Source organism: Pelobates fuscus, chromosome 1 (genome assembly GCF_036172605.1).
Source record: "Pelobates fuscus isolate aPelFus1 chromosome 1, aPelFus1.pri, whole genome shotgun sequence".
In the NCBI taxonomy this organism is placed as follows: Eukaryota; Metazoa; Chordata; class Amphibia; order Anura; family Pelobatidae; genus Pelobates; species Pelobates fuscus.
The window spans coordinates 94,335,537-94,362,759 of NC_086317.1; the positions used below are offsets into that span (position 1 = coordinate 94,335,537).

A 27,223-nucleotide genomic window follows, 5' to 3' on the forward strand; every position below is an offset into this window, starting at 1 on the left:
TGTAAGACTAAGACGGAATCTTTCAAAATAAAAGATTATATCACCTGCCACAGCACCAATGTTATATACGTATTGGAGTGCCCATGTGGACTCCAGTATGTGGGAAGAACAAAGAGGCAACTGTATGTCAGAATTAGAGAACATATGCTGAATATAAAAAAAGGATATTTGCAACACTCAGTTTCTGCCCACTTTGCACAAAAACATAATTCAGATATGAGCCTTCTAAATTTTAAAGGAATATGTAAAGTGAATAAAAACTGGAGAGGAGGAGACCATACCAAACAACTTGGCATAGCCGAGATGAAATGGATATACCAATTAGACACACTACAGCCAAAGGGCCTAAATGCTGAGTTTGAGTTATGCCACTTTTTGGGATAAATCTTCCTTCTAAAATCCAATGGTTATTTTAAAATGTGGTATATTTTTATGAACCACTGAAAGAAAGGGCTCTAAGTATATATAATTATGGCAATTAGTAGGTTCGAATTACCAGGATTTTTGTATATTATTTATAGATATTTGAATTCTGGATTACACTAATACATTCACAATTATACAGTAACAGAATTCATGATATATTTCCCTGTTCTATTAGGGATATTTAAACCTGCTAAGGTAGACGTTACCATAGAAACGATAGTATGTTATTAGAACCACGAAAGTAAAATTAATGAAAGTAATTCACAATTTTTCTAACAATATGTAATAAGAAGTTGAAATCTGCTGAGGAAAATGCTGCTATAACAACGGAAGGAAAAATAAGGGCATAAAAATAATTTTGAAAATTTTTTATAAAAATAATTTTTTTTTTTTTTTTTTTTTTTTTTTTTTTTTAATATTGCCGTTGTTTAAATTAAATATATTTCTCGAATCTGGGTATATGAACATTTGCATTTTAGATGCGAGTGTAATTCTGCTCAGATATAAATAACCTTCACTTATTTCCAATTTTTGACACAAGAGACTGAAAATTTAAGTTACAGTGAAGCTCATCTAGTATAACATCGGTAACCAATATAACATCATAAATGCAAAACTCCCATCTAGTATAACATCGGTAACCAATATAACATCATAAATGCAAAACCTCCATGACAAATCAACAATAAGATTTTTATTTTTATTTTATTTTATGCAATGCCATTATTATTGAACCGTTTAGTTATATAGTACCAAAACTGAATACAATTTTACTTTATTTTATTTTTCTAAATATTAGCGTGTATGAATATTCTGCTATCTTCTGCCCGAGCACATAAAAACGGCAGTTACATTTAAATCTGCCTGGGCGGGCGTTACTATAGCAACGCTAATCAACAGATTGTTAAAACGATACTTGCCGGTTATAACAAGTAATGAGATTTAATAGTTATTGTATTTTGATACATTGCGACCAATAAGTTAAACGGAAGTTAAATTTTGTATCTGTGAGGAATTTACTCTGACGAAATTGATATCGGCAAGCTGCTATATAAGTGAACGCACTCAGACAGACCTCATCCATTGATAAAGCCGCAGGAGCGGAGAAACGCGTCTGGAGAGGTCTGACTCCCATCACTACAAGCCTTAACTCGGATTACAAAAGGACTTTTATTCAACATTTTTTTCAACATCATATATTCTGACTCGGGACGCCGAGCATCTGAATAAGGTCTGGACTCTTTTTATGGCTTTTACTTAAATAGTCCGAGCAGGACATAATTTTTTTTTTTTTGCATAAGCGATTGTTTTTTTTATTTTTATTTTTCTTTTTAATTGTGATTGAAAGTGGTTGCTTTCTGTGTTCGGACAGGACATTTTTATGTATCAGTGATTTCTTTTACATTGAATTTTTCACAATAAATTGTGTTTTATTTATCTCCAAGTGCGCTAGTAAGGTCATTTTCTGATCTATTACTTTAGTAGGGGTTATATATTTATGTTTCTGTACTATATTTTATAGGTAGTTAGGTACCCTATTTAGCTAAACCCCTTGCACATTCATTTAATCAGCGCTCCACTTATTATATATACCTTCCTAAATTGTTATTTTATTGGGGCAATCCATAGTGACCTAATGTGCATTATTAAGGCATCGTACTAATAAATATCATCTCTTTAATGGAACATTTCAAGCACCATAACCACTAGCATTGTACTGGTTATAGTGCTAGAAGTGCACTGCCACCCTCCCATCTCTCAATCTGTGAATGGTTGGACAACTTACCGGTGGTCTTTGAGCCACTGGTCACCTCCTCCTTTGCTGCTTTAAGCTCCCAGGACTTAACCTAGCCTGGCAGTGCAGGGCTTAGCTCAATAGAGCTTATGGAATGGAAGACGTTTCAGGTACACAGGAGGCTGTGACCGCCGGCATTTGGTAGATACTCGGTAAGTTGTCAAACATTCACAAACAGTTTGACTACTTTTCCTGGAAGTGCACTCCTGGCACCATAACCACTACAGTGTCAATTCTTCAATTGGAAATGGAATGTTCGGGCGCTGTTAGAAAATGTAGTTAGAAAATGGGAGATGAATGGATTGCCATGGCGCTTCCTAGAATTATCAGGTGAATTAATTGAACTAATAACATTGTGCCTAAAATATAACTTAATAGATTCCAAATAATAGTCAATAAATATCCGGATGGCAACAGCTCCAACTGTAAATTAAAGAAGCCGATTGATAGAATTAGTAAGGTACATTGTGCTCACTATTAAATTTGCAACTTTTCAAAGTCTGTATACATTTGGACACTCCACTGTTTTTGTGGGTTTTTTTTAAAGAGTGTTGGTAATTTATAATTGGCTAAGCAGGAATACGAATAACATTTTTGGTTGGATAACCATCAGTCAGTCATACAGGATTATTCACTGAAGTGATAATTCAAGGTGAATTCAAATTGAATTTCAAATGTAAGTTTAAAGGGTCACTATAGTCACCAGAACAACTACAGCTTAATGTATTTGTTATGGTTAGTGTAACGAGTCCCTTGAGGCTTTTAAACACAGTTTTTTTCAGAGACAATGCAGTGTTTACATTACAGCCTAGTGATAACTCAACTGGCCACTCCTCAGATGGCTGCTAGAGGTGCTTCCTGGGACAGTGCTGCACAGTGAGCAGCACTGACAATCAGTGTGTCCACCCTCTGTATAGAGACACTGAACTTTCCTAATTTTAATGCATCTCTATGAGGAGATTGGCCAGGGCTGTGTTTCTGGCTCTGCCCCTGATCTGCCTCCTTGACAAGCTCAGCCAATCCAATGCTTTTTTATGGGAAAGCATTGTGATTGGCCGAGTTCACCACATCTGTTGATGTCAACCAAGGAGGCAGATCAGGGACAGAACCAGCAGCAGCAGACTGGAATAAAGGTAAGTGTTTACTATATTTAGGGAGGCAAGGGGAGCTGGGATAGATTTTTAACACTATGGGGTCAGAAACACATGTTTGTGTTCCTGACCCTATAGTGTTCCTTTAAAGTAGCTAAACTGGAAAAATTCTCTAAGTCAGCTATGCTTTCAGTTTGGCTACTCTGGCCTTTAAATTTGAAATTTACCTTGAATTCTGACTTTAGTGAATAACCCTGATAGTCTCACAGAGAACTAATGCCTTTCGTCAGTCTTATGGTATTATTACACCGATCAGGGCTAACAGAATCAGGATATGTGATGGTCTAAATATATTCTGTTTCTATTCGACAGATGTGCTGACCGCAAACCAGCTAGATACCATATATAAAGTTTCAGGATGTGCTTTTCTAAATTTGCCGAAATCTTGCACAAGCAGTCGTTATCGCACCATCAATGGAGAATGCAATAACAGGTGAGCAGGGCTGGGATAAGCATAAAATAGACTAGGTATGCAAGGCATGGAACTCATTGGTGGCGGGCAGGGGCCCTAAGAATAATAATTAGGGGAGAAGACCTAATGTCCCCTGGTTTTTTATCACAAGTCCCAAATTGTTGGCCAGTCTCTAGATTTAACACGTTAGTAGACATGCCTCATCCTGCCATATTTCAGATTAGGGCATAGGTAGGTCCTTACTTACAGTAATATGCAGATCTTTTTGATTCCTCATAGCCTTTTTTTATATCTTACTTTTTTTTTTTTAATTCTTTATTTTTGTTGTGCAGGTAGGTACATTGTTAGGTCAAGCGCCACAACAGCGCACACGTTGTATACATGGAAAACAGTGGCAGTAGTACATGCAAATTTTTTATATTTAAGTTTAAAACAGTTCTATCTTAATCACTAAGTATGTTTGATAATAGGTAATATACATGGTAGGTAATTATGAGAAGTTAAGGAGTTATGCCTGTGAAGGCTTGCTAGGTGTAACAAAGAAGAAATAACGCATACGGTTAACTTTGAGTATGAGCAAATGCGTGCCAAGGTGAGGTTACGTGCATTATTACAGAAATGAACATCTTATAACGTAGTAATGATGTTGGCTGCAAGGAACAGTAGTTCGGTCGGGACCATAAGGTGAAGGTAGACGGCTATGATTACAAGGTACCGTCCCGCAGCCAACATAAAAGAAAAGAAAGAAGAGAGATAAATAAAGTCTGTCCTGTTACATGCATACATGCTGCTCATATTAGATTACGTTATTGCAACGAAAAGCTATATACAAATGTCTGAGTGCTACGTAAGACTAGGAACATATGCCTGTTCGGTTTTACTCCCATAATGGAGATGATAAGGAAGGGTTCTTGAGACGTAAAGCAAGTGAACGTAAACATCAGCGGGGTGAGAAAGTGTATAGTTGTAATTGTATAGGTAAAAATGAGTGCTTATGTATATGGAGATCTTACGGACTTGCCCAGGCACGGGTTAGTGGTGTATGTAGTGTGTGTATGTACATTAGTATGTATGTAGTGTGTGTATGTACATTAGTGGTGTATGTAGTGTGATTTCCTATGGTGTTATTACACTGCGATGGGTAACACGGTGGCACAGTAAAGGTACCAATCAATAGATTTTTGTGAAAGCACATTGACATGCTAGGCAGCGCAAGCAGAGCAGGAAGCAGAGTGTTAATGTCACACTAGTCCAAGGGAGCACATATAATGCTCTGAATAGTAGGGCTGTTAGACAGCAACTTGCCCTAGATCGCCAAAGGGACACCAGATGATGTGATGATCGCCAACGATGTGTGCCCGCAGAGTGACTTCGGTTCCAGGGGTTTTGTAGCAATAATTAAACACGAACTGATTGAGTTTTGCAGGAGTAGGTTGGTATGAGGTCTCCTACTGGAGTTTATGTCCAGGGTTTAGGCAGTGGCTGCCTTATAGGTATCTTCGTGGAGTCTTCGTGGCACAAATGGGGCTGCTCCTGCCGGGTCCCACGTGTGTGTCGCCGCTGTGGTGCTCGTTCCTCCGGTCGTTAATGCGTCCCGTGGGAGGCCCAGAGTCTCCAAGATTGCCGCAGCTCCTTCGAGGTCCCGGATAGGGTATGTGTTGCCGGCCTGGAGGACCGTTTGGACTTGAGATCCCCGCCAACGATAGGGGATGTCTTTGGCTCTGAGTATTGATGTGAAAGGCTTTAGTGTCCTGCGCCAACCCAAAGTGCTCCCCGATAAGTCGGCGAAGAAAGTGAGGTTCGAGTTCTCGAAGTTGTAGGGGGTTTTCCCCTTGAGTGCCCCCATTACTGCAGCCTTGTCTTGCTTAGTGTGAAAACGGACTATTACGTCCCGTGGGGCCGTGGTCGGTGCCTTTGTTGGTTTCGGGATGCGGAACACATCTGCAAACATCACCCCTTTCGCCTGTTTAGGTTCGAGAATTGCTGTTATCAGTCGCCTCGCGCAGTGTGGTATTTCAGCGTCCGGGATCACTTCAGCAAGGCCTCTGATTTTAATATTGTTGCTGCGCCTGTAATCCTCTATTTCCGCGAATCTCTGTTCCGTGGCTGCGTGGTGTCGGTGGATTGTTTGGATCTCCTGTAGCAGGTGAGTAATTTGTGCCTTCGTGTCATGGGAGTCCTTTTCCACGATATCCATTCGACCCTGTAGGCCCTGCAAGTCTTTGCGGAAGGCCGCCATGTCCCCTTGGAGGTCCCTCCGCAGGCCTGCCAGTAGCTCCTGCATGTCCGCCTTGGTCACCGGTGCAGAGTCCGGTTTGGTAGTCGTAGTTGCCGGTCTCTGGCTGGGCTCTTGTAGGGAGGGCATGTGGAAGTCCTCGGGCTCCATGAGCTGGTCGTCCGAGAAATCGGAGCTTTCACCCATGTAGGCGGCCATTTTGGGTAGAGGGGCGCCATGTGCCTGCCTCCATAAGTCTCCAATACTGGAGCCTGGCTTCGGCTTGTCAGGTTTTTGCTTCTTTATTTTTCGTCCCATCTTGGCTCGGGTTGCCTGGGAATCCGTTTTTCCTCGGTTATATATGTTTTAAAGCCGTTTAGAGTTGTTTATCAGGTTGCTGGTCACGGAGCGCGGGTATCATGCGACCGCTCAGCCTTATCTTACTTTTTTAATGTGGTGGCTGGCTAGCAAGCTTTGGCCTGCTGCCACATAATTAACCCTTGGTTTTTTTTAATCTATTTGCTATCTGGTTGCTGGTGATCAAGCAGGTAAATAGTTAGTTTTGAATCCTCAGGGCCTGGGTTTAATTTACTTGGTACAACTTTCGGCAGGCAGCGTTCGGTACGGCCGAAATGTGGCCGAAATTCGGGAGCGTTCAGGGCCCAACTTACAAAATCTGGACATTTTTAAATAGCATTACCAAAGTCCAGAATGGGCTATCCATATGGCCCTGTGGGCAGCCGGCCATTCGGACTTATGTGATATACCCTGTATATCTGTCATTTTGCTCGTTAGGAGAATATATATAGAAAATGGCTGTATCCAGTCATTCTCGTTGAGAAGACTTTTTCATCCAGCATTTATTTATTATTTATTGGTATTTTTGCACAAAACATATACTAGAAAAAGAAAACCATAAACAATGGTCTGAGATTGCCTAGTCCTTGTATGGCTACAAACACATTCATTGGAAAAGCATGTTTAACCTACAACGGATCAATGATAATTTATCTTCTCCTGAGAAACAGGTCATTAGAGACCCTTCTGAGGCATGGATTTTACTGCTTATGTATCATTAACAGAGCTCTGAGGACTCAGGTGTTGATGGTAAATAAATAGGACATTCCATGTAAGGCAAGATTCATTGACAATGGTGTGGACTGTGATTACCCTTAAGGCGTTAAAAGTAATTAAATATGTGTTGCTGAGACTGGCTGATGTTCTGCCTGTATACATGATGACTTTGCAACTTACTGTCCCAGTTAATATTGCCAGCACTTGTTTACATGGAATGTTTTCTCAATGTGTTTACAGGAGATTCCCCGACTTTGGAGTTTCCAACAGGCCCTACATTCGCTTGCTGAGGGCACAGTATGAAGATGGTATATCCCTGCCACGTGGCTGGACAGAGAATCGAAAAATCAATGGCTTCGCTTTGCCTCTGGTAAAGAGACTATTTTGTGTGCCCTTTAGGATTTACTGTGATTCTTTGATTTTACTAAAAGGAACTGGTCTGATAGCTATTGTTACCTTTCTTAATATTGAAGTGCAGCAGCTGTGTACCTCTGTGACATGTGAGTGCTGTGAATTTGCAAACAATTTGTATTAGGTTACTAATTCTCCTGATATGCTCCTAACGTTGGTGAAACGTCACTGATGCTGCCCAAAGGGGGAAGGCCCGCCCAGAAAGGGGACAGGTCTGCCCGAAGATTAGGCATTTCAGCCTGGCGTGAATGCACACCAGGCTGCCTGGCAATCAAGCAGGCCTGCCCCATGAACGACGGACTATGCAGAAAGCACTATTACAGTCCTAGTGTCCTTACTGCAGTGGAAGCATGTCTAATGAGGCACTCATGCTGTGCTTCACGGGGACAGAAAATCTCCCAACGTTGAAACATTCTACACAGTTTTTTTTTTTTTTGCAGTGCATGAAAATAATACAGGCATGCTTGAGGTGCCCCAAGAGCAGTACTCAGGCTTTTCCTCCACTTTACATGCGGGACACATGTATGTCAGGCACAATTTTTTTTTTAAGTATAAACATGCTTAGTTAAACATTCTTTACGTTACAACAGGTAATAGCAGGCATAATGTAATACTAGTGAGAGTAGCTAGTTCCAAACTATGTTTTGTATAATGTTGTTGCTCATCTAGGAGTACTTCTGTATTGCTCAACAGGAGAACTAGGTTGTGGGCAGCACAGATCATGCTTATTTATAACTTATTTGAGCAGTACAATATCTTCTACACAGTTTTTTAACATGACGGAGCAAATAAGCATTGTCATGTAACAATTTATAATATTTTTCTTCTTAATTACATCCATACTGTTCTCATGTAATTCTTATCGGTGAATTACATAATGCCTATTAATAGTATGATTTCCCGTTTGAAGATGCTCCAGTATCTCCAAACGGGAAAACACGCTATTAATAAGCATTATGTGTAATTATTAATATGTCTATTAAACGGTATCATACCAGTATAGCCTTGCTCCTCCTTCTCTTCCCGCCTCGTCTCAGTAATGTGTGAGACACTGATAGTTGCGTTGCATAATTTATTTAATCCACCTCCCGCCTAAAGTAATGTGTATAGTTACTCAATGCAACTAACAGTGTCACACACATCATAGAGACAAGGCCCGTATGGAAGGAGGAGTGAGGCTATTCAGGTGCCTGTTAAGAGACTCGGAGTGCTAACAGTCAACGAGTTAGGGGGTACAATAAATGCCTTACGGTCTCTGGCAATCCACGCTACAACACTGCAATTGTGAGGCCTGCACTAGTGTGCTTTAAGGCATCTCAACATATGCAACAAAAACACATTTACTTCAGGGCTGTAATAGGTTGAGTGCAGTCCTTCAAATGTGTTTTTTAAGAAGTGTCAGCTTAACTAATATGAATAAAGGTGAAACTTCACTTCCCAGCATTTTTAATATTATGTTTACATATCCTTATACTTTAAAAATATATTTTTGGGAGGTGTAAAAAAAATTAATTAAAATATACTATCCAGACCTCTTCACCCTGCAGCAAGCTTCAGTGTTTTCAACACTGTACATTATGTTTACCAAGAGTTTAAAAAAAATGTGTTTATTTTGTAATTTGACGCCATCTTGGATTTTTTTAGATATGACTCTATTCTTCCCACAGGCACGAGCAGTGTCCAATCAGATTATACAATTTCCAGAAAAAGAGCAGACATTGGACAGGCAGCGTTCTCTCATGTTCATGCAATGGGGACAGTGGATTGACCACGACATTGATCTTGCCCCTGAGACTCCAGCAAGGTCAACCTTCTTGAAAGGAATTGATTGCGATGTCAGCTGTGCTCGTGAGCCACCCTGCTTCCCTCTGAGGGTAAGTTATTTGCGTTTTGCAAAAGTCAATGTGATGCAGTCAAAAATACAATGTTCCTTAGAATTTTTTTTGCAGTTTTATTTGCTACTGTAACACAGTGTCCGTAACCTCCTAATATCCTGCAGTTATAATGTACTTTTATTATTTCTTCAACCTCTAAACCCATGGATTCCTTCTATGAGATGACAAAGGGTCAGAGGCGGCTCTCTAATTAGGCGATTTAGGCGGCTTCCTAAATCCCGTTAGGCAGAGTGACATGTCCGGTCCTCGGACCCGACACAGGAAGTGGCCCGGCCGCTTCCTCTGTATGCCGCCAGGTGCGAGGCCCCTCCACACTGCCTGCCCTGGCAGAGAGCCAGCCTCCTGTCTGCAGCTCCGCCGGGAGAGCTACAGACTGAGGTGTCTCGCAATCTCCAGCCAATAAGAGCGTTGCCGCGGGTTACCACGGCAACACTCTGACTGGAGATCGCAAAACTTACCACGTGGTCTGCAGCTCTGCACTCGGCAGAGCTGCAGTCCAAAAAGCAGCCCACCGGACCACCAGGGAAACCTGCCCCCTGGACCACCAGGTATTTACCTTTTCAAAGACCCGTACCCATCTCACAGCCCCCCTACCCAACCTACAGCCCCCTACACACCTTACAGCCCCCCTTCCCTCTTTACAGACCCCCTATCCACCTTACAGACATCCTATCCACCACACAGCCCCCCCACCCATCTCACAGCAGCACCCTACCCACCTTACAGCTCCCCTCCCACTCACAGCCCCCCTACCCACATTACAGCCCTCCTACTCACTCACAGCCGTCCTTCCCACCTTACAGCCCCCTACCCATCTCACAGCCCCCCCACCTACCTCACAGCCCCTCTACTTTCTCTCAGCCACATACTCTCTCAGCCCCCTACTTTCTCTCAGCCCCCTACTTTCTCTCAGCCCCCCATCCTCTTACAGTCCCCCACCCTCTCACAGCCCCTCTACCCACCTCACCAACTCCTACCCACCTCACAGCCCCCCTACACACCTCAGAGCCCCGATACCCTCCTCACAGCCCTCTTACCCTCTTACAGTCCATTACCCTCACAGCCACCCTACCCTCTCACAGCCCATCACCCTCTCACACCCCCTTCCCTGTCACAGCCCCCCATCCTCTCACAGCTCCCCTACCCTCTCACAGCCTCGCTAACCACTCACAGCCCCCTACCAACTCAAAGACCCCTACCCTCTCACAAACCCTCACAGCCACCCACCCTGTCACAGCCAACCCCAACCTGTCACCCCCACCCACCTTGTCACAGCCTTCCCCACCCCATCTCCCCACACACTCTGTCACTGTCACTCCCACACACTGTCACAGCCCCCTCCCACAAACCCTGTCTCAGCCCCCCCAAACTTTGTCACAGCCCCCTCACACACCCTGTCACCTCTCCCCACACATCCTGTCACTCCCCCCATACAGGCATACATGCACCCTGTCACCCCCCACACACCCTGTCATCCTACCACACACACACACTGTAACCCCCACACACTCTATCATCCCCATATACACACTAACACCCCCTTTGTACACTATCACCATCCCTAATCACTTTCGGGGGCTGTCACCCCTTCACCCAGCTCCACTCTCATTAACCCCTTTTAATCCTGTCACTCTCACCCCCTCCAAACATACCACACTCATCGAAGGCTCGCTTTGCCGCATTTACCCTATCGTATTAATCCCCAATCCTGCTAGACTCACCTTCTCTCGCGCTGTCACATTCACCTCCTTCACCCTGCTACACTCACCCTGCCACATAAACCCTTCCAATCCTGTCCTCCAACTGTGCCACACTTACCCCAAACCCTTTTACACTCTCCCTCACAATCCTGCTACACTCACCCTGTTAAATTAACATCCCTTAATCTTGTAACACTCCCTCCTCCAAACATAGCACATTCACCCCGAACCTGTGATACACCCCCCCAACTATGCCACACTCACCCTGTCACATTAACCTCCTCCAATCCTGTCACACTCCCTCCTCCATCCATGCCACAACTCCCCTAGCATTCTCCCCCTCTCTCATTCTGTCACACTTACCTTCCCAACCCTTTCTCACCATGTCAAACTCACCCTGTCACACTCACCAACTGAAGATATTCATCTTTCACACTCACACAGACATGAAACGTAGCTGTGCCATAACACAATGCACAAAGGTCACAGGCAGCCCCCATAAACACAACACACCGCAAGCAGCTACCCCACACACAAAGTTCACAGACACATGCTCACAAAGACATACATTCACAGTATGTAGGGTTAGTAGGAATGGGAGCTAAGAATGGATCCGCTACCCTTTGCCTGTCGTTATACATTTTGGATTCTAGATTTGAATAATTACATTTACCAGGAAACCTACCATTCCACCACAGTTTAAATCAACTATCCCCTGTTGTGTGATTAGGCCAGTGTCCCTCTCTCTATATATTTTACAGACCGGCACTTTTCAAGAAATATAAATGCATCCATCCTGGCAAAATACTTTGTTCATAATATTTTTTTTACTAGTTATTTGCTATATTCGCTAGTACATACTTTAGAAATTTGATGATGAGAAAATCCTAAGTAAGAAAACTCTTAGCATGTATTTAATGGACTGCTTTTCACTCTCACAGATTCCTCCAAATGATCCCCGAATACGCACATCAGACTGTATCCCACTCTTCCGCTCTTCCCCAGCCTGTGTAAAAGGTACCCCTATACGTGAGCAGATGAACATTCTAACATCCTACGTTGATGCCAGTCAGGTCTATGGCAGCACCAACAAAGTAGCCAGTGAGCTCCGTGACAATAGCAACCAACGTGGCCTAATGGCCGTCAATGATAGATTCAAAGACAATGGCCTTGACTACTTGCCCTTCGCCAAAGGAGAAGAAGACTTCTGTCTACTGACTAACAAGACATCTGGGCTGCCATGTTTCTTTGCAGGTGAGTCCTGAACTGGGTCAGTAGAAATTACAACCCTGACTACAAAAATGTGATTAGTTATGAAATGGAATTTTTTGATTCATTTGCACCTTCAAAAATCAATCTAATCCAATGTAATAAAAAGAGAATACTGGTCTTCTATGTCTCTGACTACAGTAAGAACGCCATAGAATGTCCTCTCATACACTGATACAGAGTTTGCAGACTGGTCTCAGAACCATGAACCAAGGAATACATTTTTATTCTGAATACAGAGACAACCAGTGTACCGGGTAGAGGGAAGGGGGGTGGTTAGGGGGACTATGTTTCCACAAAAGTTGCAAATCCCAAAGGTTGGCCTGCATAAAGTCATCCACACACATATGACATCAACCTTGGCATCAGCCGGCAAAGGGTTGCAGGAGAAGTGGGAGTAGCACCTTGATGTGTCCACAGATGGTATATGGAGAAGAATGGGACAATGGAGGATAATATAGTAAAGTATATTATTAAAATGTTCTGTGGAAGTAAAAGAGACACACTTACAAGAAACAGAAGTAGCTCCAATTCCATGCGCTTGACTGGTACAAAGCCCACTTAAAGATATGCAATATGTCTATTGGTCCAGGTGGATAATCCAACATGTGAAATAAAAAACTAAAATATATAGTGTAGTAAATTTGGAAACATATAGACCTGTAGATAAGTGAATTAAATTGCACTCACATGTGATGGAGCCTTCTATATGGCATGGCTCCCACTCTAGGATATATTGATGGTACAGTGCTTCTCCGTGAGATATATATATATATATATGAAAATATGTCAAAATATCAGAATATACCAGAATATTGCAGTATGCAATGATACCTTTTGTATTGGACTTACATAATATTTCAGACAAGTTTTCAAGAGATACCTCTCTTCCACAGGTCTGAAGCATAACAAATCAATCTGATAGAGGAGACCACTTAAAACAACTTAAAACAACTCCCTCCCCTTCTCTAACATAATTTTTTTTAAGTGTTCTCCTCTATCAGATTGATTTGTATTGCTTCAGACGGGAGGAAGAGAGGTATCTCTCGAATGCTTGTCTTTGAAATAGTATGTTAGTCCAATAAAAAAGGTATCATTGCATACTGCAATACTCTGGTATTTTTGGCATCTTGTCTATGGGACTAATACGGCTAATCCAATCTACACTATAAGAAAATAGAAACAGATATATAGAGCACACTGTGTGTGAAATAAATACAATTAGATAACATTCCAGTTACCTGCTCTAGAACATAATGGAGTTTTGCTCAATCCATAAGGCTTTGGTGCTACACTCTCCACTGTGGAAGACAATTCATTATGAAAGAATGAGCTTCCAAATTTGGGTTTGCTTTGTTGCATCTTTACCATTATTATTATTATTTATTTTATGTTCAAATTGCCAACAATTTTTACAGGGTTTTGCAATAGGAAACAAAATACACAAGAAAATAAAAACAAATGCATTTAGGTGTACAACAGGAGATGACAAGGGCTCTTCAAAAATGGTCATACAATCATTATTTTTCTTGGTCATTATTGTGACCAGTAACTGCATATAAACATAGAATGTGACGGCAGATAAGAACCATTCAGCCCATCTAACCTGCCCAATTTTCTAAATACGGTCATCAGTCCCTGGTCTATTCTTAAGTCTAGGATAACCTTATGCCTATCCCACGCATGCTTAAACTCCCTCTTTGTGTTAACCTCTACCACTTCAGCTGGAAGGCTATTCCATGCATCCACTACCCTCTCAGTAAAATAATACTTCCTGAAATTATTTGTAATCCTTTGCCCCTCTAGTTTAAGACTATGTCCTCTTGTTGTGGTAGTTTTTCTTCTTTTAAATATAGTCTCCTCCTTTACTGTGTTGATTCCCTTTATGTATTTAAATGTTTCTATCATATCCCCCGTGTCTCGTCTTTCCTCCAAGCTATACATGTTAAGTTCCTTTAACCTTTCCTGGTAAGTATCCTGCATGGTTTCATCCTGTATCATTATGTTCATCAGGGGATGTTCGCGTAAGTGAACAGCCTGGACTGACTGCATTCCATACAATCTTTGTGCGAGAACACAACCGTATAGCCACTCAGTTGAGAAGGCTAAACCCAACATGGTCAGGAGAAGTTTTGTACCAGGAGACAAGAAAAATTATTGGAGCAATTACACAGGTGAACCATTTCCTACAAACATCCTCGGATAAGAACAATAAAAGGTCAATGCTATATATTACTGATATGGTTTGTAGGGAAACCTGCACATAAAAAAATAAATTTTTAATTCTAATTGTATTAACCATGACAGTATCTGTTTATATTAAACTTTTTTTGTTATCGTGAATCAATAGGGCACAACACACAGAGAAGTCATAAATGTTACTTCTCAAGTCAACAGGACGTAAGATAATTGGCATTCATAAATTTCACGATACTTTCTGTCTGAAAAGGTATAATATAACATAGAACCCAAACAAAGACAGTATTTCTTTAAAAGAAGAATCAGATCATTTAAAGGGTAACTGTCATTAAAATGTAATATCTTAATATAATCTATCTAATATATCAGATATATTATGTATTTTATAATACACCATAATTTCAATATTTTGTTATTCACGTATGTTAACATTTCTGAAGAAATCACCTACCTACCTTTCGTGCCCTTTTTGCTTACAGCATTTTCTGTAAAGTGATTTTGAAAAACAGTTGCAAACTAGTAAGCATTGGCTGGGTTATACCTAAAGATTTGTACATTATAACATAAAGATTATATGAAAATATTAAAAATGTTCATGACCGTTATCATTTAAAGTACACAAGTAAAACTCATCCTATTTTTTCTAATTACAGCTTAAAAGAACACTATGGTGTTAGGAATGAAAACCTGTATCCCTAACACTATAGTGTCCCTGTCCCTATTTCTGTAGGTCCCCCTCATTAAGTAAAGGGTTAAAAAACATTCTATACTTTAATCACTTCACAGGGGATCAGTCAACGCTGACTAGGTCTCAACCTCCCGCTACGTCACGGCGTCTGGGGAAGCTAAAGTACATGCATAAAATCAGTTAGGGCGCCGGCAGCTCCTCTAGCGGCTATCTGGAAGACAACCACTAGAGGAGGACTTAAACCTGCAATCTAAACATGTCAGTTTCTCTGATTAACCCCTTAGCTGCAAGGCCTTTTCTTACTGGTGTCATCAGCCAGCCAATAAATGCTGACACCTTATTGTTTCTGACTTTGCCAGCTCTACATAAGATAGACGATAGAATGCCGTCACTGGACCACCAGGGAGTATCGGAGCCTAGCAGGGACCCAGATAAGGGGGCCAACCTCTGCTAACGCAGGCCAGGGTACTCCTGGCATCATAACCACTTCATCAGGCTGTAGTGGTTATGATGCTTGGAGTAACCCTTTAAATGTTATGTCACCATAGATAGGAAAACATCATCAAGCTTTTGGTGACCAATACATTTTATTTTAGTGTTCGGGGTTGGTCATTTGAGTAATGTGTCAGCAGATAAAATAATGTGCTTATACTTATAAACTTAAGTACTTATACTTTAAACGAAAACAAACAACACTTTAAACCACACATTATTTCATACTCAGTTTTCGATGGGTCTTACCTTTGTAAATATGCTTTCTTTGGCAGAAAATCAACTACAAGGACTGGGCTCCATTGCTGCTGGGTACTGAGACGCCTCGGGTGCTGCCACGGTACCGGGCTTATAATGACAGTGTGAACCCTGGAGCATCAAACGTCTTCAGTTTAGCATTCCGGATGGGCCACACCATGATCCAACCCTTCATTTATCGGCTGGTGGATGGTTACAGGACCTCATCACAGTTGCCTCCTGTTCCTCTACACCTAACATTCTTCAACACCTGGAGAGTTGTGAGAGAAGGTAACATGGACACTTGTGCGTTAACATATTTTTTTTGTTATTCTTTAATTACCAGATCAAAAACAAGATCAAAAACAATCACCTTTTTTATTATTTGATGGCACAATTCTGGGAGGCAAGAAAGATGCATTAGGAATCTCAGGATAATAGGGCTATTGGAACACCTCCAAAAAAGTAGAAATGCAGAAGGCCCAAAGGCAGTACACAAAACCAGGAGGTGTTATTAAAAAGTGCTTGAAATCAGCACTTTTGCTAAATTAGGTAGCATGCTGTTCAACCCGAAAGTACCCTAAAGGTGGTTTAGGGTACTGGAGTACCTAAAGAGTTCAAAGGATTACAAAAGTGACAAATGGGGACAATGAGCCCCCAGTAGCTATAGGCATAAATATAGTTTAGGCTATAATTAGGTGTTGATTACTTTGCACAAGAAGATGCAAGTGCAGATCTTTGGAGCCTCTGAACTGACGTAGGCTGGCCTTACTATAAGAAGTATATATTACAGGTTACATATGGTTTTCCCTCAAGACTAATCGGGCACTGCTACAGTCAATAATTGTATTATCCCCTTGTTTTATCTGTGGCAGGGGGTGTTGATCCTCTTCTTCGTGGTCTTATGGCTAATCGTGCCAAGCTTAACCGTCAGAACCAGATTTTGGTGGATGAACTGCGTGAACATCTCTTCGAACTCTTCAAACGACTTGGTCTTGACCTGGGGGCCATCAACATGCAGCGTGGCAGAGAACATGGACTCCCAGGTAAAACTTATAGGTTTATCCCTCATGTGTCTAATACTAAGGCCAAAATCCTTTAGTCACTGCACTGGAATGATTCCAGTTTATACATACCATGTGCATGTTCAAGTGCAAATAGGATACATTTTATCAAGGGATAAGGTCAACTGTTTGTGGTGTAATAATAATAATAATAATATTGTTTCTATTGTGCAAAAACATTGCACAATACTATTCCAGTTTATTCTATTGTAGAATTATTCTCTTTTTTTCAGTTTTTATGTATAGATCATGCCCCTGCAGCCTCCTCGCTCAATTCTCTGCCATTTAGGGGTTAAATCACTTTGGTTTCTGTTTATGCAGCCCTAGCCACACTTCCCCTGGCTGTGACTTACACAGCCAACATCAAAAATCGTTTCATTTTCAACCAGATCTTACAGCACTGTGTGTTTACTTTAGAAGTGTCACAGTACCTGTCCCTCACTGCACTGTGCGATTAGAGAAATTATGTATTTTTTTTAGTTCTGATGCACAACCATCCCTAGCTTCCTGGTGCCTCATTGTGACATCATATATGACTTGGACCCCTCCCATTTGTCTCCTTTCCTACTGTCAGCTTATGTGTCACTTTTTTATGTAGCTTGTGGCATCATGGTCCTCTGTAACCAATCACAACCCAGTATAGGGTATATATACTTCCGGGTTTGTCCTTGTTTCTTTTCTCTGTCGTGGTTCTTGTAACCTGAGAGTCTGAGAGTCTGTTTATATTGTGTATTGGATTTCCTGTTTTCTGACCTCAGTTTGTTATTTCTAGTCTTGTTATCCTGATCTTGGCCTGGCTATCAATTCTTTGTATTTCTGTTATCCTAGACCTTGGCCTCTCTCTCGTTTATTCTCTGTCTGCTTGCAGACGTTTCATATATCTGTCTCATGTTCTTACCAGGCCACTCTAAGGTACATGAACCTTTACTGTTTCCCTTAGGATAGGCAGGGCTGGTGCAAGGATTTCTGCCGCCCTAGGCAAAGATCCATTTTGCCACACTCATGAAAGCAAATACAATCTCACAGAGGTTTATTCACTAAACTCTGAATTGCAGTGAGTTGAAAACCAAATTGCAAAAACAGTTGTGACTGTAGCCAAATTGGAGAATTCTTCTAGATCAGCTGTTTTGGCCTAAATTTTGCCATATGGTTTTCAGTTAGGTCTGCCTAATACACACAGACTGCTTAATACCTAAATCCATAAACACACATACTGCCTAATACCTACATCCACACACACATACTGCTTAATACACACATACTGCTTAGTGCGTACATCCATAAACACACATACTGCCTAATAGATAAATCCATACACACATACTGCCTAATACATACATCCATACACACATATTGCCTAATGCATACATTGTACATTGAATACATTATTTATCGCTGTAAATAAATGCTGTATTCAATGCATTTAGTGAATTTAATTTATAATAAGACTAGCACAGATGAGCACACACTGACAGATACACTCATTCACTGGCAGACACACTCACTGACAGACATACATCACTCACTGACAGATACACAGTCACTAAAAGACACAAACTGACAGACACACATACTGACAGACACACACACACACACACTCACTGTCAGACACATACTCAGTCACTGACAGCCATACATACACACACACACACACACGCACACAGACACTCACTGACATACATATACTCACTCACAGACAGAAACACACACACAGACACACACTTTCAGTCAAACACTCACATGCTTACTGACACACACAGTCACTGACACACACAATTTTATTTTTTGAGGCCCATCCAGCCTCCCTACCTCTCTTGGTTCCAGTGTGGGGAAGCTCCTCAATCCTCCCGCCTGCTGTTTAGTATGCTGGGGTCAGAATGACATCATATTTCGGCTCTCGGCATCACAGAGGGCGGGCAAGGGGGAGTGAGAAGCTGCAAGAACAGCCTTCCTTGCAGCCCACTCTTGCCTGCCTTTTCCTTCTCCTTTTCCTCCAGCATTTATCGGCAAAGCAGGCATCTACCATCAAGGTAAGCAGGTGCCTGCTCTGCCATACTGATTAAAGCACAGCTTTGGGGGCACCCTAAGGTGGCCAGATGGACACCTCCTGTAACCCCTATGACAGGGCTCCTCTCGGTGCCCCCCAAAGTGCTCTGGCCCAAGACGGGGCAACCCACCAAGAAACATCCCGGTGGGTGCCCCCAGCATGCCGGCACCCTAGGCAAATTTCTTACGGATTCGCCAGCCCTGGTGTTAGGGTGTCTCTATTCCTGACAAGAAGTTCTTATCTCCTACTCTGTTAATCAAACTTTAACCCCTTTAACCCCTTAAGGACCAAACTTCTGGAATAAAAGGGAATCATGACATGTCACACATGTCATGTGTCCTTAAGGGGTTAAGGACAAAGGCAATTGTCCAACTTCTAAAACAAAACATGACTTGTGTTTGTTTCACCATAATCTACCGTAAGTTTTTTTCTCTAAAGGGATTATACAGGCATCCACACTTTTTAATTAAGTGGTCCGGGTGCCAGGCCCCTGTCTTTTTAAACCTACAAATGAAAACAATGCTGGTTTTCAGGAGCGACAATGTTTACATTGCAGGGTAACATGCCTCTGGTGGCTGCCTTCCACATATTGTGCAATAAGGTAAGCTAAAAGCTTTCGACTTATTTTCCAAGGCCGTGTAGGGAGGCTGTGTGAGTCTCAGCAAGTGGAGGTGTGGGTAACGTTTCAAAAACAAAGTATAAAAATAGATTTTCCACTATCTCAGGGAAACAACAGAACGATTCACGTTTCCTAAAAAAAAATGTAAAATGTGAAAAAGATTGTTTGATATTTGATGGCTTTTTCAATAGCAGAGTTAGCTGTCACACGCGCACACGCACACACATTATTTCAAGTAATTAGCTCAGGTAAGTGTGTTTGTGACTGATTAGTGTATTTTGTTGTAGGGTACAATGACTTCAGAAGGTTTTGTGGACTTTCCCAGCCGAGAAATGTCAAAGAATTGGCTGTGGTGATGTGTAATACTGAACTGGCTCAGAAATTGATAGCTCAGTATGGCACAGCGGACAATATTGACATATGGACAGGTGCTGTTGCTGAACCTCTGGTCAATAATGGGAGAGTGGGTAAGCTGTTGGCCTGTTTGATCGGAGACCAGTTCCGCAGGACACGTGACGGGGACAGGTAACTAATAAAGTTAATCAATAACAAGCTTATATTATTTCTTCCTGCCTCAGCTATTCCAGATTACCCACCTTTGTTCATATTTCTCTGACACATACCATTGTAAATGACTCTGTAAGTTGAATTCATCCAGTTTATTCTTCTTCATCTGCTTCTCATCTCTGTCAATCCATAAACCGTCCCTCACATTTTGTAGACTAAAAATCCCATCTCATGTTTCTAAATACCTTTATTTACACCAGGCTTCCCCAAACCCCGGCCCTCCAGATGTTGCTGAACTACAACTCCCATGATTCTCAACCTATTTCATTTATAGAATCATGGGAGTTGTCGTTCAGCAACACCTGGAGGGCCGGAGTTTGGGGAAGCCGGATTTACACCATGACAATGCTTTTGTACACATTCTGTCATTCTCTCACTCATCAGCTCTAGTTTGCATTCTTACTTATAAAAAAACAAAACGATGATAGTCTGAGAGATAGAGTTAGGACTTAAGTGTTTTTCTCCCAAAAAAAAAACCAGCAGCCCACTGTCAAACAACCAGCAGGTAGGGACTATTTTATCAGTTCAAAGCTTCATCTTGTACCATCTTTTGAAGTCTCTTGCACATACTGTTTAATTATTCCATGATTGTGCCCTATATTAATCTAATGATGTTACGTAAACACTGTTGCACAAGTGATATTGCTCAGGACTTAATGTTGTGAATGAAATGCTTTGTCCATAAAAAGTAGCAATCTCAGTTTCTGCTGACAGTCTGGATTATAGTAAAAAACAGAGATAAAGGATGGCGCTAATAGTTAATAATAATGTATTAAAATATCATATATAAAACCAGTGCAGCACACATAAAAAACCACCCAAGTGTATAGTCACTGTATAACACTTACATACAAAGATAAAAGGAGAAAGGGCGGTGGTTGCTCACACAGTAAATGATATCCTTAGTCTTAAGTGCAGACCCCTAGGTTCTGTAAATATAAAAAACCAACATAGGGCAGTACATCTTAGACACAATAAAAGTATAAAAAACTTGGAAAACTCACAATATTTAGAGCCTTTCTGAGTTGGCTCTAAACTTTTAAAGCAGTATGATCAATCTGGTGCAGGTAATGCAGTATTGGTCCCTTGGGAAAAACGTCAACCGCCTTCTTTATATAGAAATCAGGAACCAGGATCACCAGGTGAGTAAAAGGTAAATACTTTAATTTAGAACATAAAAAGTATATATAAAGCACAACGCGTTTCGACCTAGTCCAATAGGTCTTCCTCAGGTGCATAACAAAAATGGACTGACAACTTTCTTATATACCATGCATAATACATACAATTATTGACAAAACATTAGCAGATGTGTGAAGTCCGTCCTTACATCCATATAAGGAGTGTTTCCGGCGAAGATAGTAATACTTGTGCCTCCTCCAAGATGGCCGCCGTCTATTAGTGTCTATAGGAGTGCGTGCGACCTTCCCAAGATGGCCGCGCGTCATTACCAAGAGGATATGTGTTTTCATTTCCGGTTTCGCTTTACTCCGGTCACGTGGTGCAGCTTCCCATCACGTGATGCTGGAGGGGGGCGTGGATAGGTGATTGCACATACGGCCAAATCATAAATAAGGAGGATAGTAAACCCTATCACTCCAAGTCCGTATTATTAGTCCATATCACATAAAAATTAAGAGAGAGAGAGAGTAATATCAGGTAGAGGTATCCAACAATAGTGTCATTAAAAGAAAAAAGTGTCATACATCTTCATAAATAGAATAAATATAATAAAAGCATTTAGATAAGTAAAAGTGGTATAATAAAAACCTACATATCGGATTTAACTATAATAAATTAATAATATCACACACATAAGGGGAAATTTATAAAATTGAGCTTATTCCAAAATCAATGTTTAAGCCCTTTGGGCATAATGTTTGGAGCTCAAATATCCAGTTTGATTCTTTTCTATTTAAAATCATAGCACCATTGCCACCTCTCCAATGATTTTCTATTTTATGGATTGCTGTAAATTGCAACTCATTAGGATTAGAGTTATGTCTTTCTAAAAAGTGACTAGATACACTATGATTTAAAAACCCAATTTTTATATTCCGAATGTGTTCATAGATCCTAGTTTTTAGCGGTCTTGAGGTTTTACCTACATACTGTAGGCCGCATGTACATTGCAACAAATAAATGACGTTGGTAGACTCACATGAAATAAAAGAATTAATATTAAAAGGTTTTTAGTTATATTAGAAATAAAATCCACTTTCTTTTTTTTTGGTTATATGAGTATTTCATTTACAGCAATCCATAAAATAGAAAATCATTGGAGAGGTGGCAATGGTGCTATGATTTTAAATAGAAAAGAATCAAACTGGATATTTGAGCTCCAAACATTATGCCCAAAGGGCTTAAACATTGATTTTGGAATAAGCTCAATTTTATAAATTTCCCCTTATGTGTGTGATATTATTAATTTATTATAGTTAAATCCGATATGTAGGTTTTTATTATACCACTTTTACTTATCTAAATGCTTTTATTATATTTATTCTATTTATGAAGATGTATGACACTTATTTCTTTTAATGACACTATTGTTGGATACCTCTACCTGATATTACTCTCTCTCTCTCTTAATTTTTATGTGATATGGACTAATAATACGGACTTGGAGTGATAGGGTTTACTATCCTCCTTATTTATGATTTGGCCGTATGTGCAATCACCTATCCACGCCCCCCTCCAGCGTCACGTGATGGGAAGCTGCACCACGTGACCGGAGTAAAGCGAAACCGGAAATGAAAACACATATCCTCTTGGTAATGACGCGCGGCCATCTTGGGAAGGTCGCACGCACTCCTATAGACACTAATAGACGGCGGCCATCTTGGAGGAGGCACAAGTATTACTATCTTCGCCGGAAACACTCCTTATATGGATGTAAGGACGGACTTCACACATCTGCTAATGTTTTGTCAATAATTGTATGTATTATGCATGGTATATAAGAAAGTTGTCAGTCCGTTTTTGTTATGCACCTGAGGAAGACCTATTGGACTAGGTCGAAACGCGTTGTGCTTTATATATACTTTTTATGTTCTAAATTAAAGTATTTACCTTTTACTCACCTGGTGATCCTGGTTCCTGATTTCTATATAAAGAAGGTGGTTGACGTTTTTCCCAAGGGACCAATACTGCATTACCTGCACCAGATTGATCATACTGCTTTAAAAGTTTAGAGCCAACTCATAAAGGCTCTAAATATTGTGAGTTTTCCAAGTTTTTTATACTTTTATTGTGTCTATGATGTACTGCCCTATGTTGGTTTTTTATATTTACAGAACCTAGGGGTCTGCACTTAAGACTAAGGATATCATTTACTGTGTGCGCAACCACCGCCCTTTCTCCTTTTATCTTAGTCTGGATTATAAGAATATTTTATAATGGAGCTGGCTTCCCTTAGTAAATGGGAATATTGTTTTTTATCATTGAGACAGCTTGTTTAATATATTTAGTTATCAACATTATTTCTCATTTCAGCTTTTACTATGAGAGGTCGAATCAGTTCACAGCAGCTCAACGGAATGCTATAGAAAGAGTGACAATGTCACGGATAATTTGTGACAACACAAAGATCACACAAGTTCCTCGGAATGTCTTTGTTGCTAACACATTTCCAAGCAATTTTTGTAACTGCTCCAGTATCCCTGCACTTAACTTATCCCCTTGGAGAAGAAGAAAGAGTGGAGCAGGTATGAAACTGAGAAACTGAGTATGGATATCTTATTAATCACCTAAATTACCAGAGTCCACTCTTGCAGGCAAATGATCTGAGATTTTACTGAGATCTGAGATCCACATGTAAAAAAAAAAAAAGATTTAAAAATATAAGATTAGAATTTGCTTGATTATATATTTGCTATTAACCAGGCTGACAATAAACAGTTATTTGACATTGTTTGTTTATTAGAAAGCCATAACATTTTTAATAAATAGATATATCCAAATTGGCTAAAATTATTTGTTTCTTGAAATAACTAAAAACTATTTTTAAAAAATGTAGGCATGGTTAATGTAGAATATTACTGAATGATGGTGCTATTGTATTGTTTCCTATTGAGTGATGCCACTGATATGCTGGTTCCGATTGAGTGATGCCACTGATATGCTGGTTTCGATTGAGTGATGCCACTGATATGCTGGTTCCTATTGAGTGATGCCACTGATATGCTGGTTCCTATTGACTGATGCCACTGATATGCTGGTTCCTATTGACTGATGCCACTGATATGCTGGTTCTTATTGAGTCATGCCACTTATATGCTGGTTCCTATTGAGTGATGGCACTGATGTACTAGTTACTATCGGATGATAGTGTTGATGTGCTGGTTACTGTTGAGTGATTTATCTGATTTGCTGGTTCCCATTGAGTGATGGCACTGATGTGTAGGTTCATATTGAGTGATTCTGCTGATATGCTGGTTTCTATTAAGTGTTGACATTGTTATGCTGGTGCCTATTGAGTGATGGCACTTGTGTCCTGAATCCTGTTGAGTGATGGCACTGTTATGCTGTTTTTATTGAGGGATGATCTTGATATTTTTGTTCCTGTTAAGTGATGGCACTGATATGCTGTTGATATTTTTGTTCCTGTTGAGTGATAGCACTGATGTTCTGGTTAATATGGAATGTTTGTGCAAATATGGTGATTATTATCAGTACAATAGGACATGTTTGAAATATTGTGAAGTTACTTTTAAATGTAAGCAAACAAGATACATAACTTGCTTTAAAGTTCTTATTTCCATATATTTTATAAAGCTATAGCTAGCTACTTTATTCAGATATAGAGATATTTGAAAATTCTGTCAACTACTCTTTTGTTATGAGCTCCCGAGATGGAAAATATTGGAAGACTTGTATAGTGTCACATAGATCTGGTTTCTCTATTATTTTTTTATCTATTAGTTTTTAAGAACTGTGACATATTAATATAGAACTCTCAGTTTGGCTTTAACAAAAAATAGATGAGATGTACTGGGTCGGTGTAAATATCATAATGTTAATTTTAAAAATGTAGTTTTAAACTCAACTTTAAACCATAAACCACATTTAAACAAGAATTTTTGAAAAGCATTAGACCAGAATTAGCCTTATGTAGGACATGGAACTCTCAGAAAGACTGTCACATCAAAGCTCAATGGAAATATTTAACACAAACGCACAATTTCAATAAGAGTCGGTGGAGGGCAGGAACTGGTTCATAGCAAAAAGTATGGTTCTAGAATACTAATCTTGAAAAAAAAACTCCAATTACGTAACCCAGAAAAATAACGATTCGCCATTTTTGACAAATTATCCAGTGAAACTTCTGAAATCAATATATAAAGATGGATGAGCTCCAGTTACAGACTGATAGTTTTGCAAGATAATTAATCTCAAAAGGCAGATTGTCTCTAGAGATTAATTTTCTTCTGAAACAATAAATCAGGACATGATTTATTGGATTGTTGGATAACTACTATATAAGTGATTGACAATAGCTAATACAAAATGTTGCTACACAAAACAGCATCATAACAGAATAAAACAATAAGGGATAAGATTTCATACTTGATATTAGTAATCAGTGACGCTTCAAACTGTTATTTTTTGCATGATCAAACATGCATATTTTGGGCCATTACTCCAATTACTCCACTTTACTTCCTCTACTCCAAAGAGAATGTCTTGAGACAATGATCAGGTATAAAACACTATCTAAATACATCCACATCATGTCAGTATACAAATAAGTGGAAACCACTTGAGGTTTTATAGAGTATGTAATGTTATATAGAGTATGTAATGTTATATAGAGTATATAATGTTATATAGAGTATGTAATGTTATATAGTATGTAATCTTATAGAGTAGCTGTACTGTACTTACACATGCGGTTCCTGTTCTTTGTCAAATGTATTCTGAGCTCATGTTGCATACCCATAGTGGCTCCCATTAATTCCTATTAAACGAATGGGAGAATAAGCACATTTGATATTTAACATACTACAAACATGCGTGTTGAATAACTCTACTGCAGAACGTTTTAAAGGAAATAAGTTTGGCCGAGATTTTTTATTTTTTTTAAATGCAAATTGTTTAATGCATTATCTGGATAAAGCATTAGAATAATCAAAAAGTCAACTGCATATGTCCTCTAAATGTCGTTAGATATTTGAAGTATTTACTAAGTATTAATGTATTGCGGGGGGGGGGGTTCCCCTCTTTTTTTTTTCTTTTCAGAACTTGAGGATCATGAAGAATAAATACAGCAGAAGACGATATTTGACGCTGGATGATCTCTTTGAGCATCTATTATTTGTTGTCTATATGTCATTAGGGAGACATGGGTTAAGGATGCTCCACGCTGACCATGCAAAACTCAGACCTGCAACATTTGTGGAAATAATTATATGTTAAACTTTAGGAACCTCTAGACTTTAAAGAAACAGTTAAAGCACCATAACTACTACAAAAGACTGAGCCAATGAGCTAAGCCCTGCACTGCTAGACTTGGCTTAGACAGAGAGCTTTTGGTGGAGGTGGGGACCGGTTTAAAAATGGTTTGACTATTTTCATTGGGGGTTGCCAGGGGTTAGCGCACTGTAGTGGTTATAGTGCTTGGAGTGTTCCTTTATATATCAGATAAAATATATCAACTATACTTTTTCTTCAAATATTGGTAAACATGTAGATGGGATAGGCAACCTGTGGCACTCCAGATGTTATGGACTACATCTCCCATGATGCTTTGCCAGCATTATGACTGTAAGAAAATGATGGGAGATGTAGTCCACAACATCCAGAGTGCTGAAGGCCGTCTACCCCTGTAAATACTGTAAGAATGTAAAAGTGGACAGTGAAAAGAGAATGAAACGTGACAGTGGCTGTAAAATAAAAGCGTTCCACCTGGATCAATGATCCAGCAGATTATATTAATATAAGGAGTTCTTTACTAAGGTGCT

The 27,223-nt window shown here is 40.1% G+C and overlaps 1 protein-coding gene across 1 annotated transcript in view; it reads left to right on the forward strand.

Annotated features, from left to right (window-relative positions):
• LOC134588129 (myeloperoxidase-like) overlaps positions 1 to 26,889 on the forward strand; it is a 47,570-nt gene extending 20,681 nt beyond the window's left edge. Inside the window, exons 5-14 of the mRNA XM_063444251.1 lie at positions 3,685 to 3,805; positions 7,314 to 7,443; positions 9,152 to 9,358; positions 12,021 to 12,333; positions 14,362 to 14,522; positions 16,003 to 16,255; positions 16,840 to 17,010; positions 19,982 to 20,219; positions 23,757 to 23,968; positions 26,502 to 26,889. Coding sequence (XP_063300321.1) covers positions 3,685 to 3,805; positions 7,314 to 7,443; positions 9,152 to 9,358; positions 12,021 to 12,333; positions 14,362 to 14,522; positions 16,003 to 16,255; positions 16,840 to 17,010; positions 19,982 to 20,219; positions 23,757 to 23,968; positions 26,502 to 26,524 — 1,829 coding nt within the window. The 3' untranslated portion in view covers positions 26,525 to 26,889. The remainder of the gene's footprint in view (positions 1 to 3,684; positions 3,806 to 7,313; positions 7,444 to 9,151; positions 9,359 to 12,020; positions 12,334 to 14,361; positions 14,523 to 16,002; positions 16,256 to 16,839; positions 17,011 to 19,981; positions 20,220 to 23,756; positions 23,969 to 26,501) is intronic.
• Positions 26,890 to 27,223: the final 334 nt, after the last annotated feature.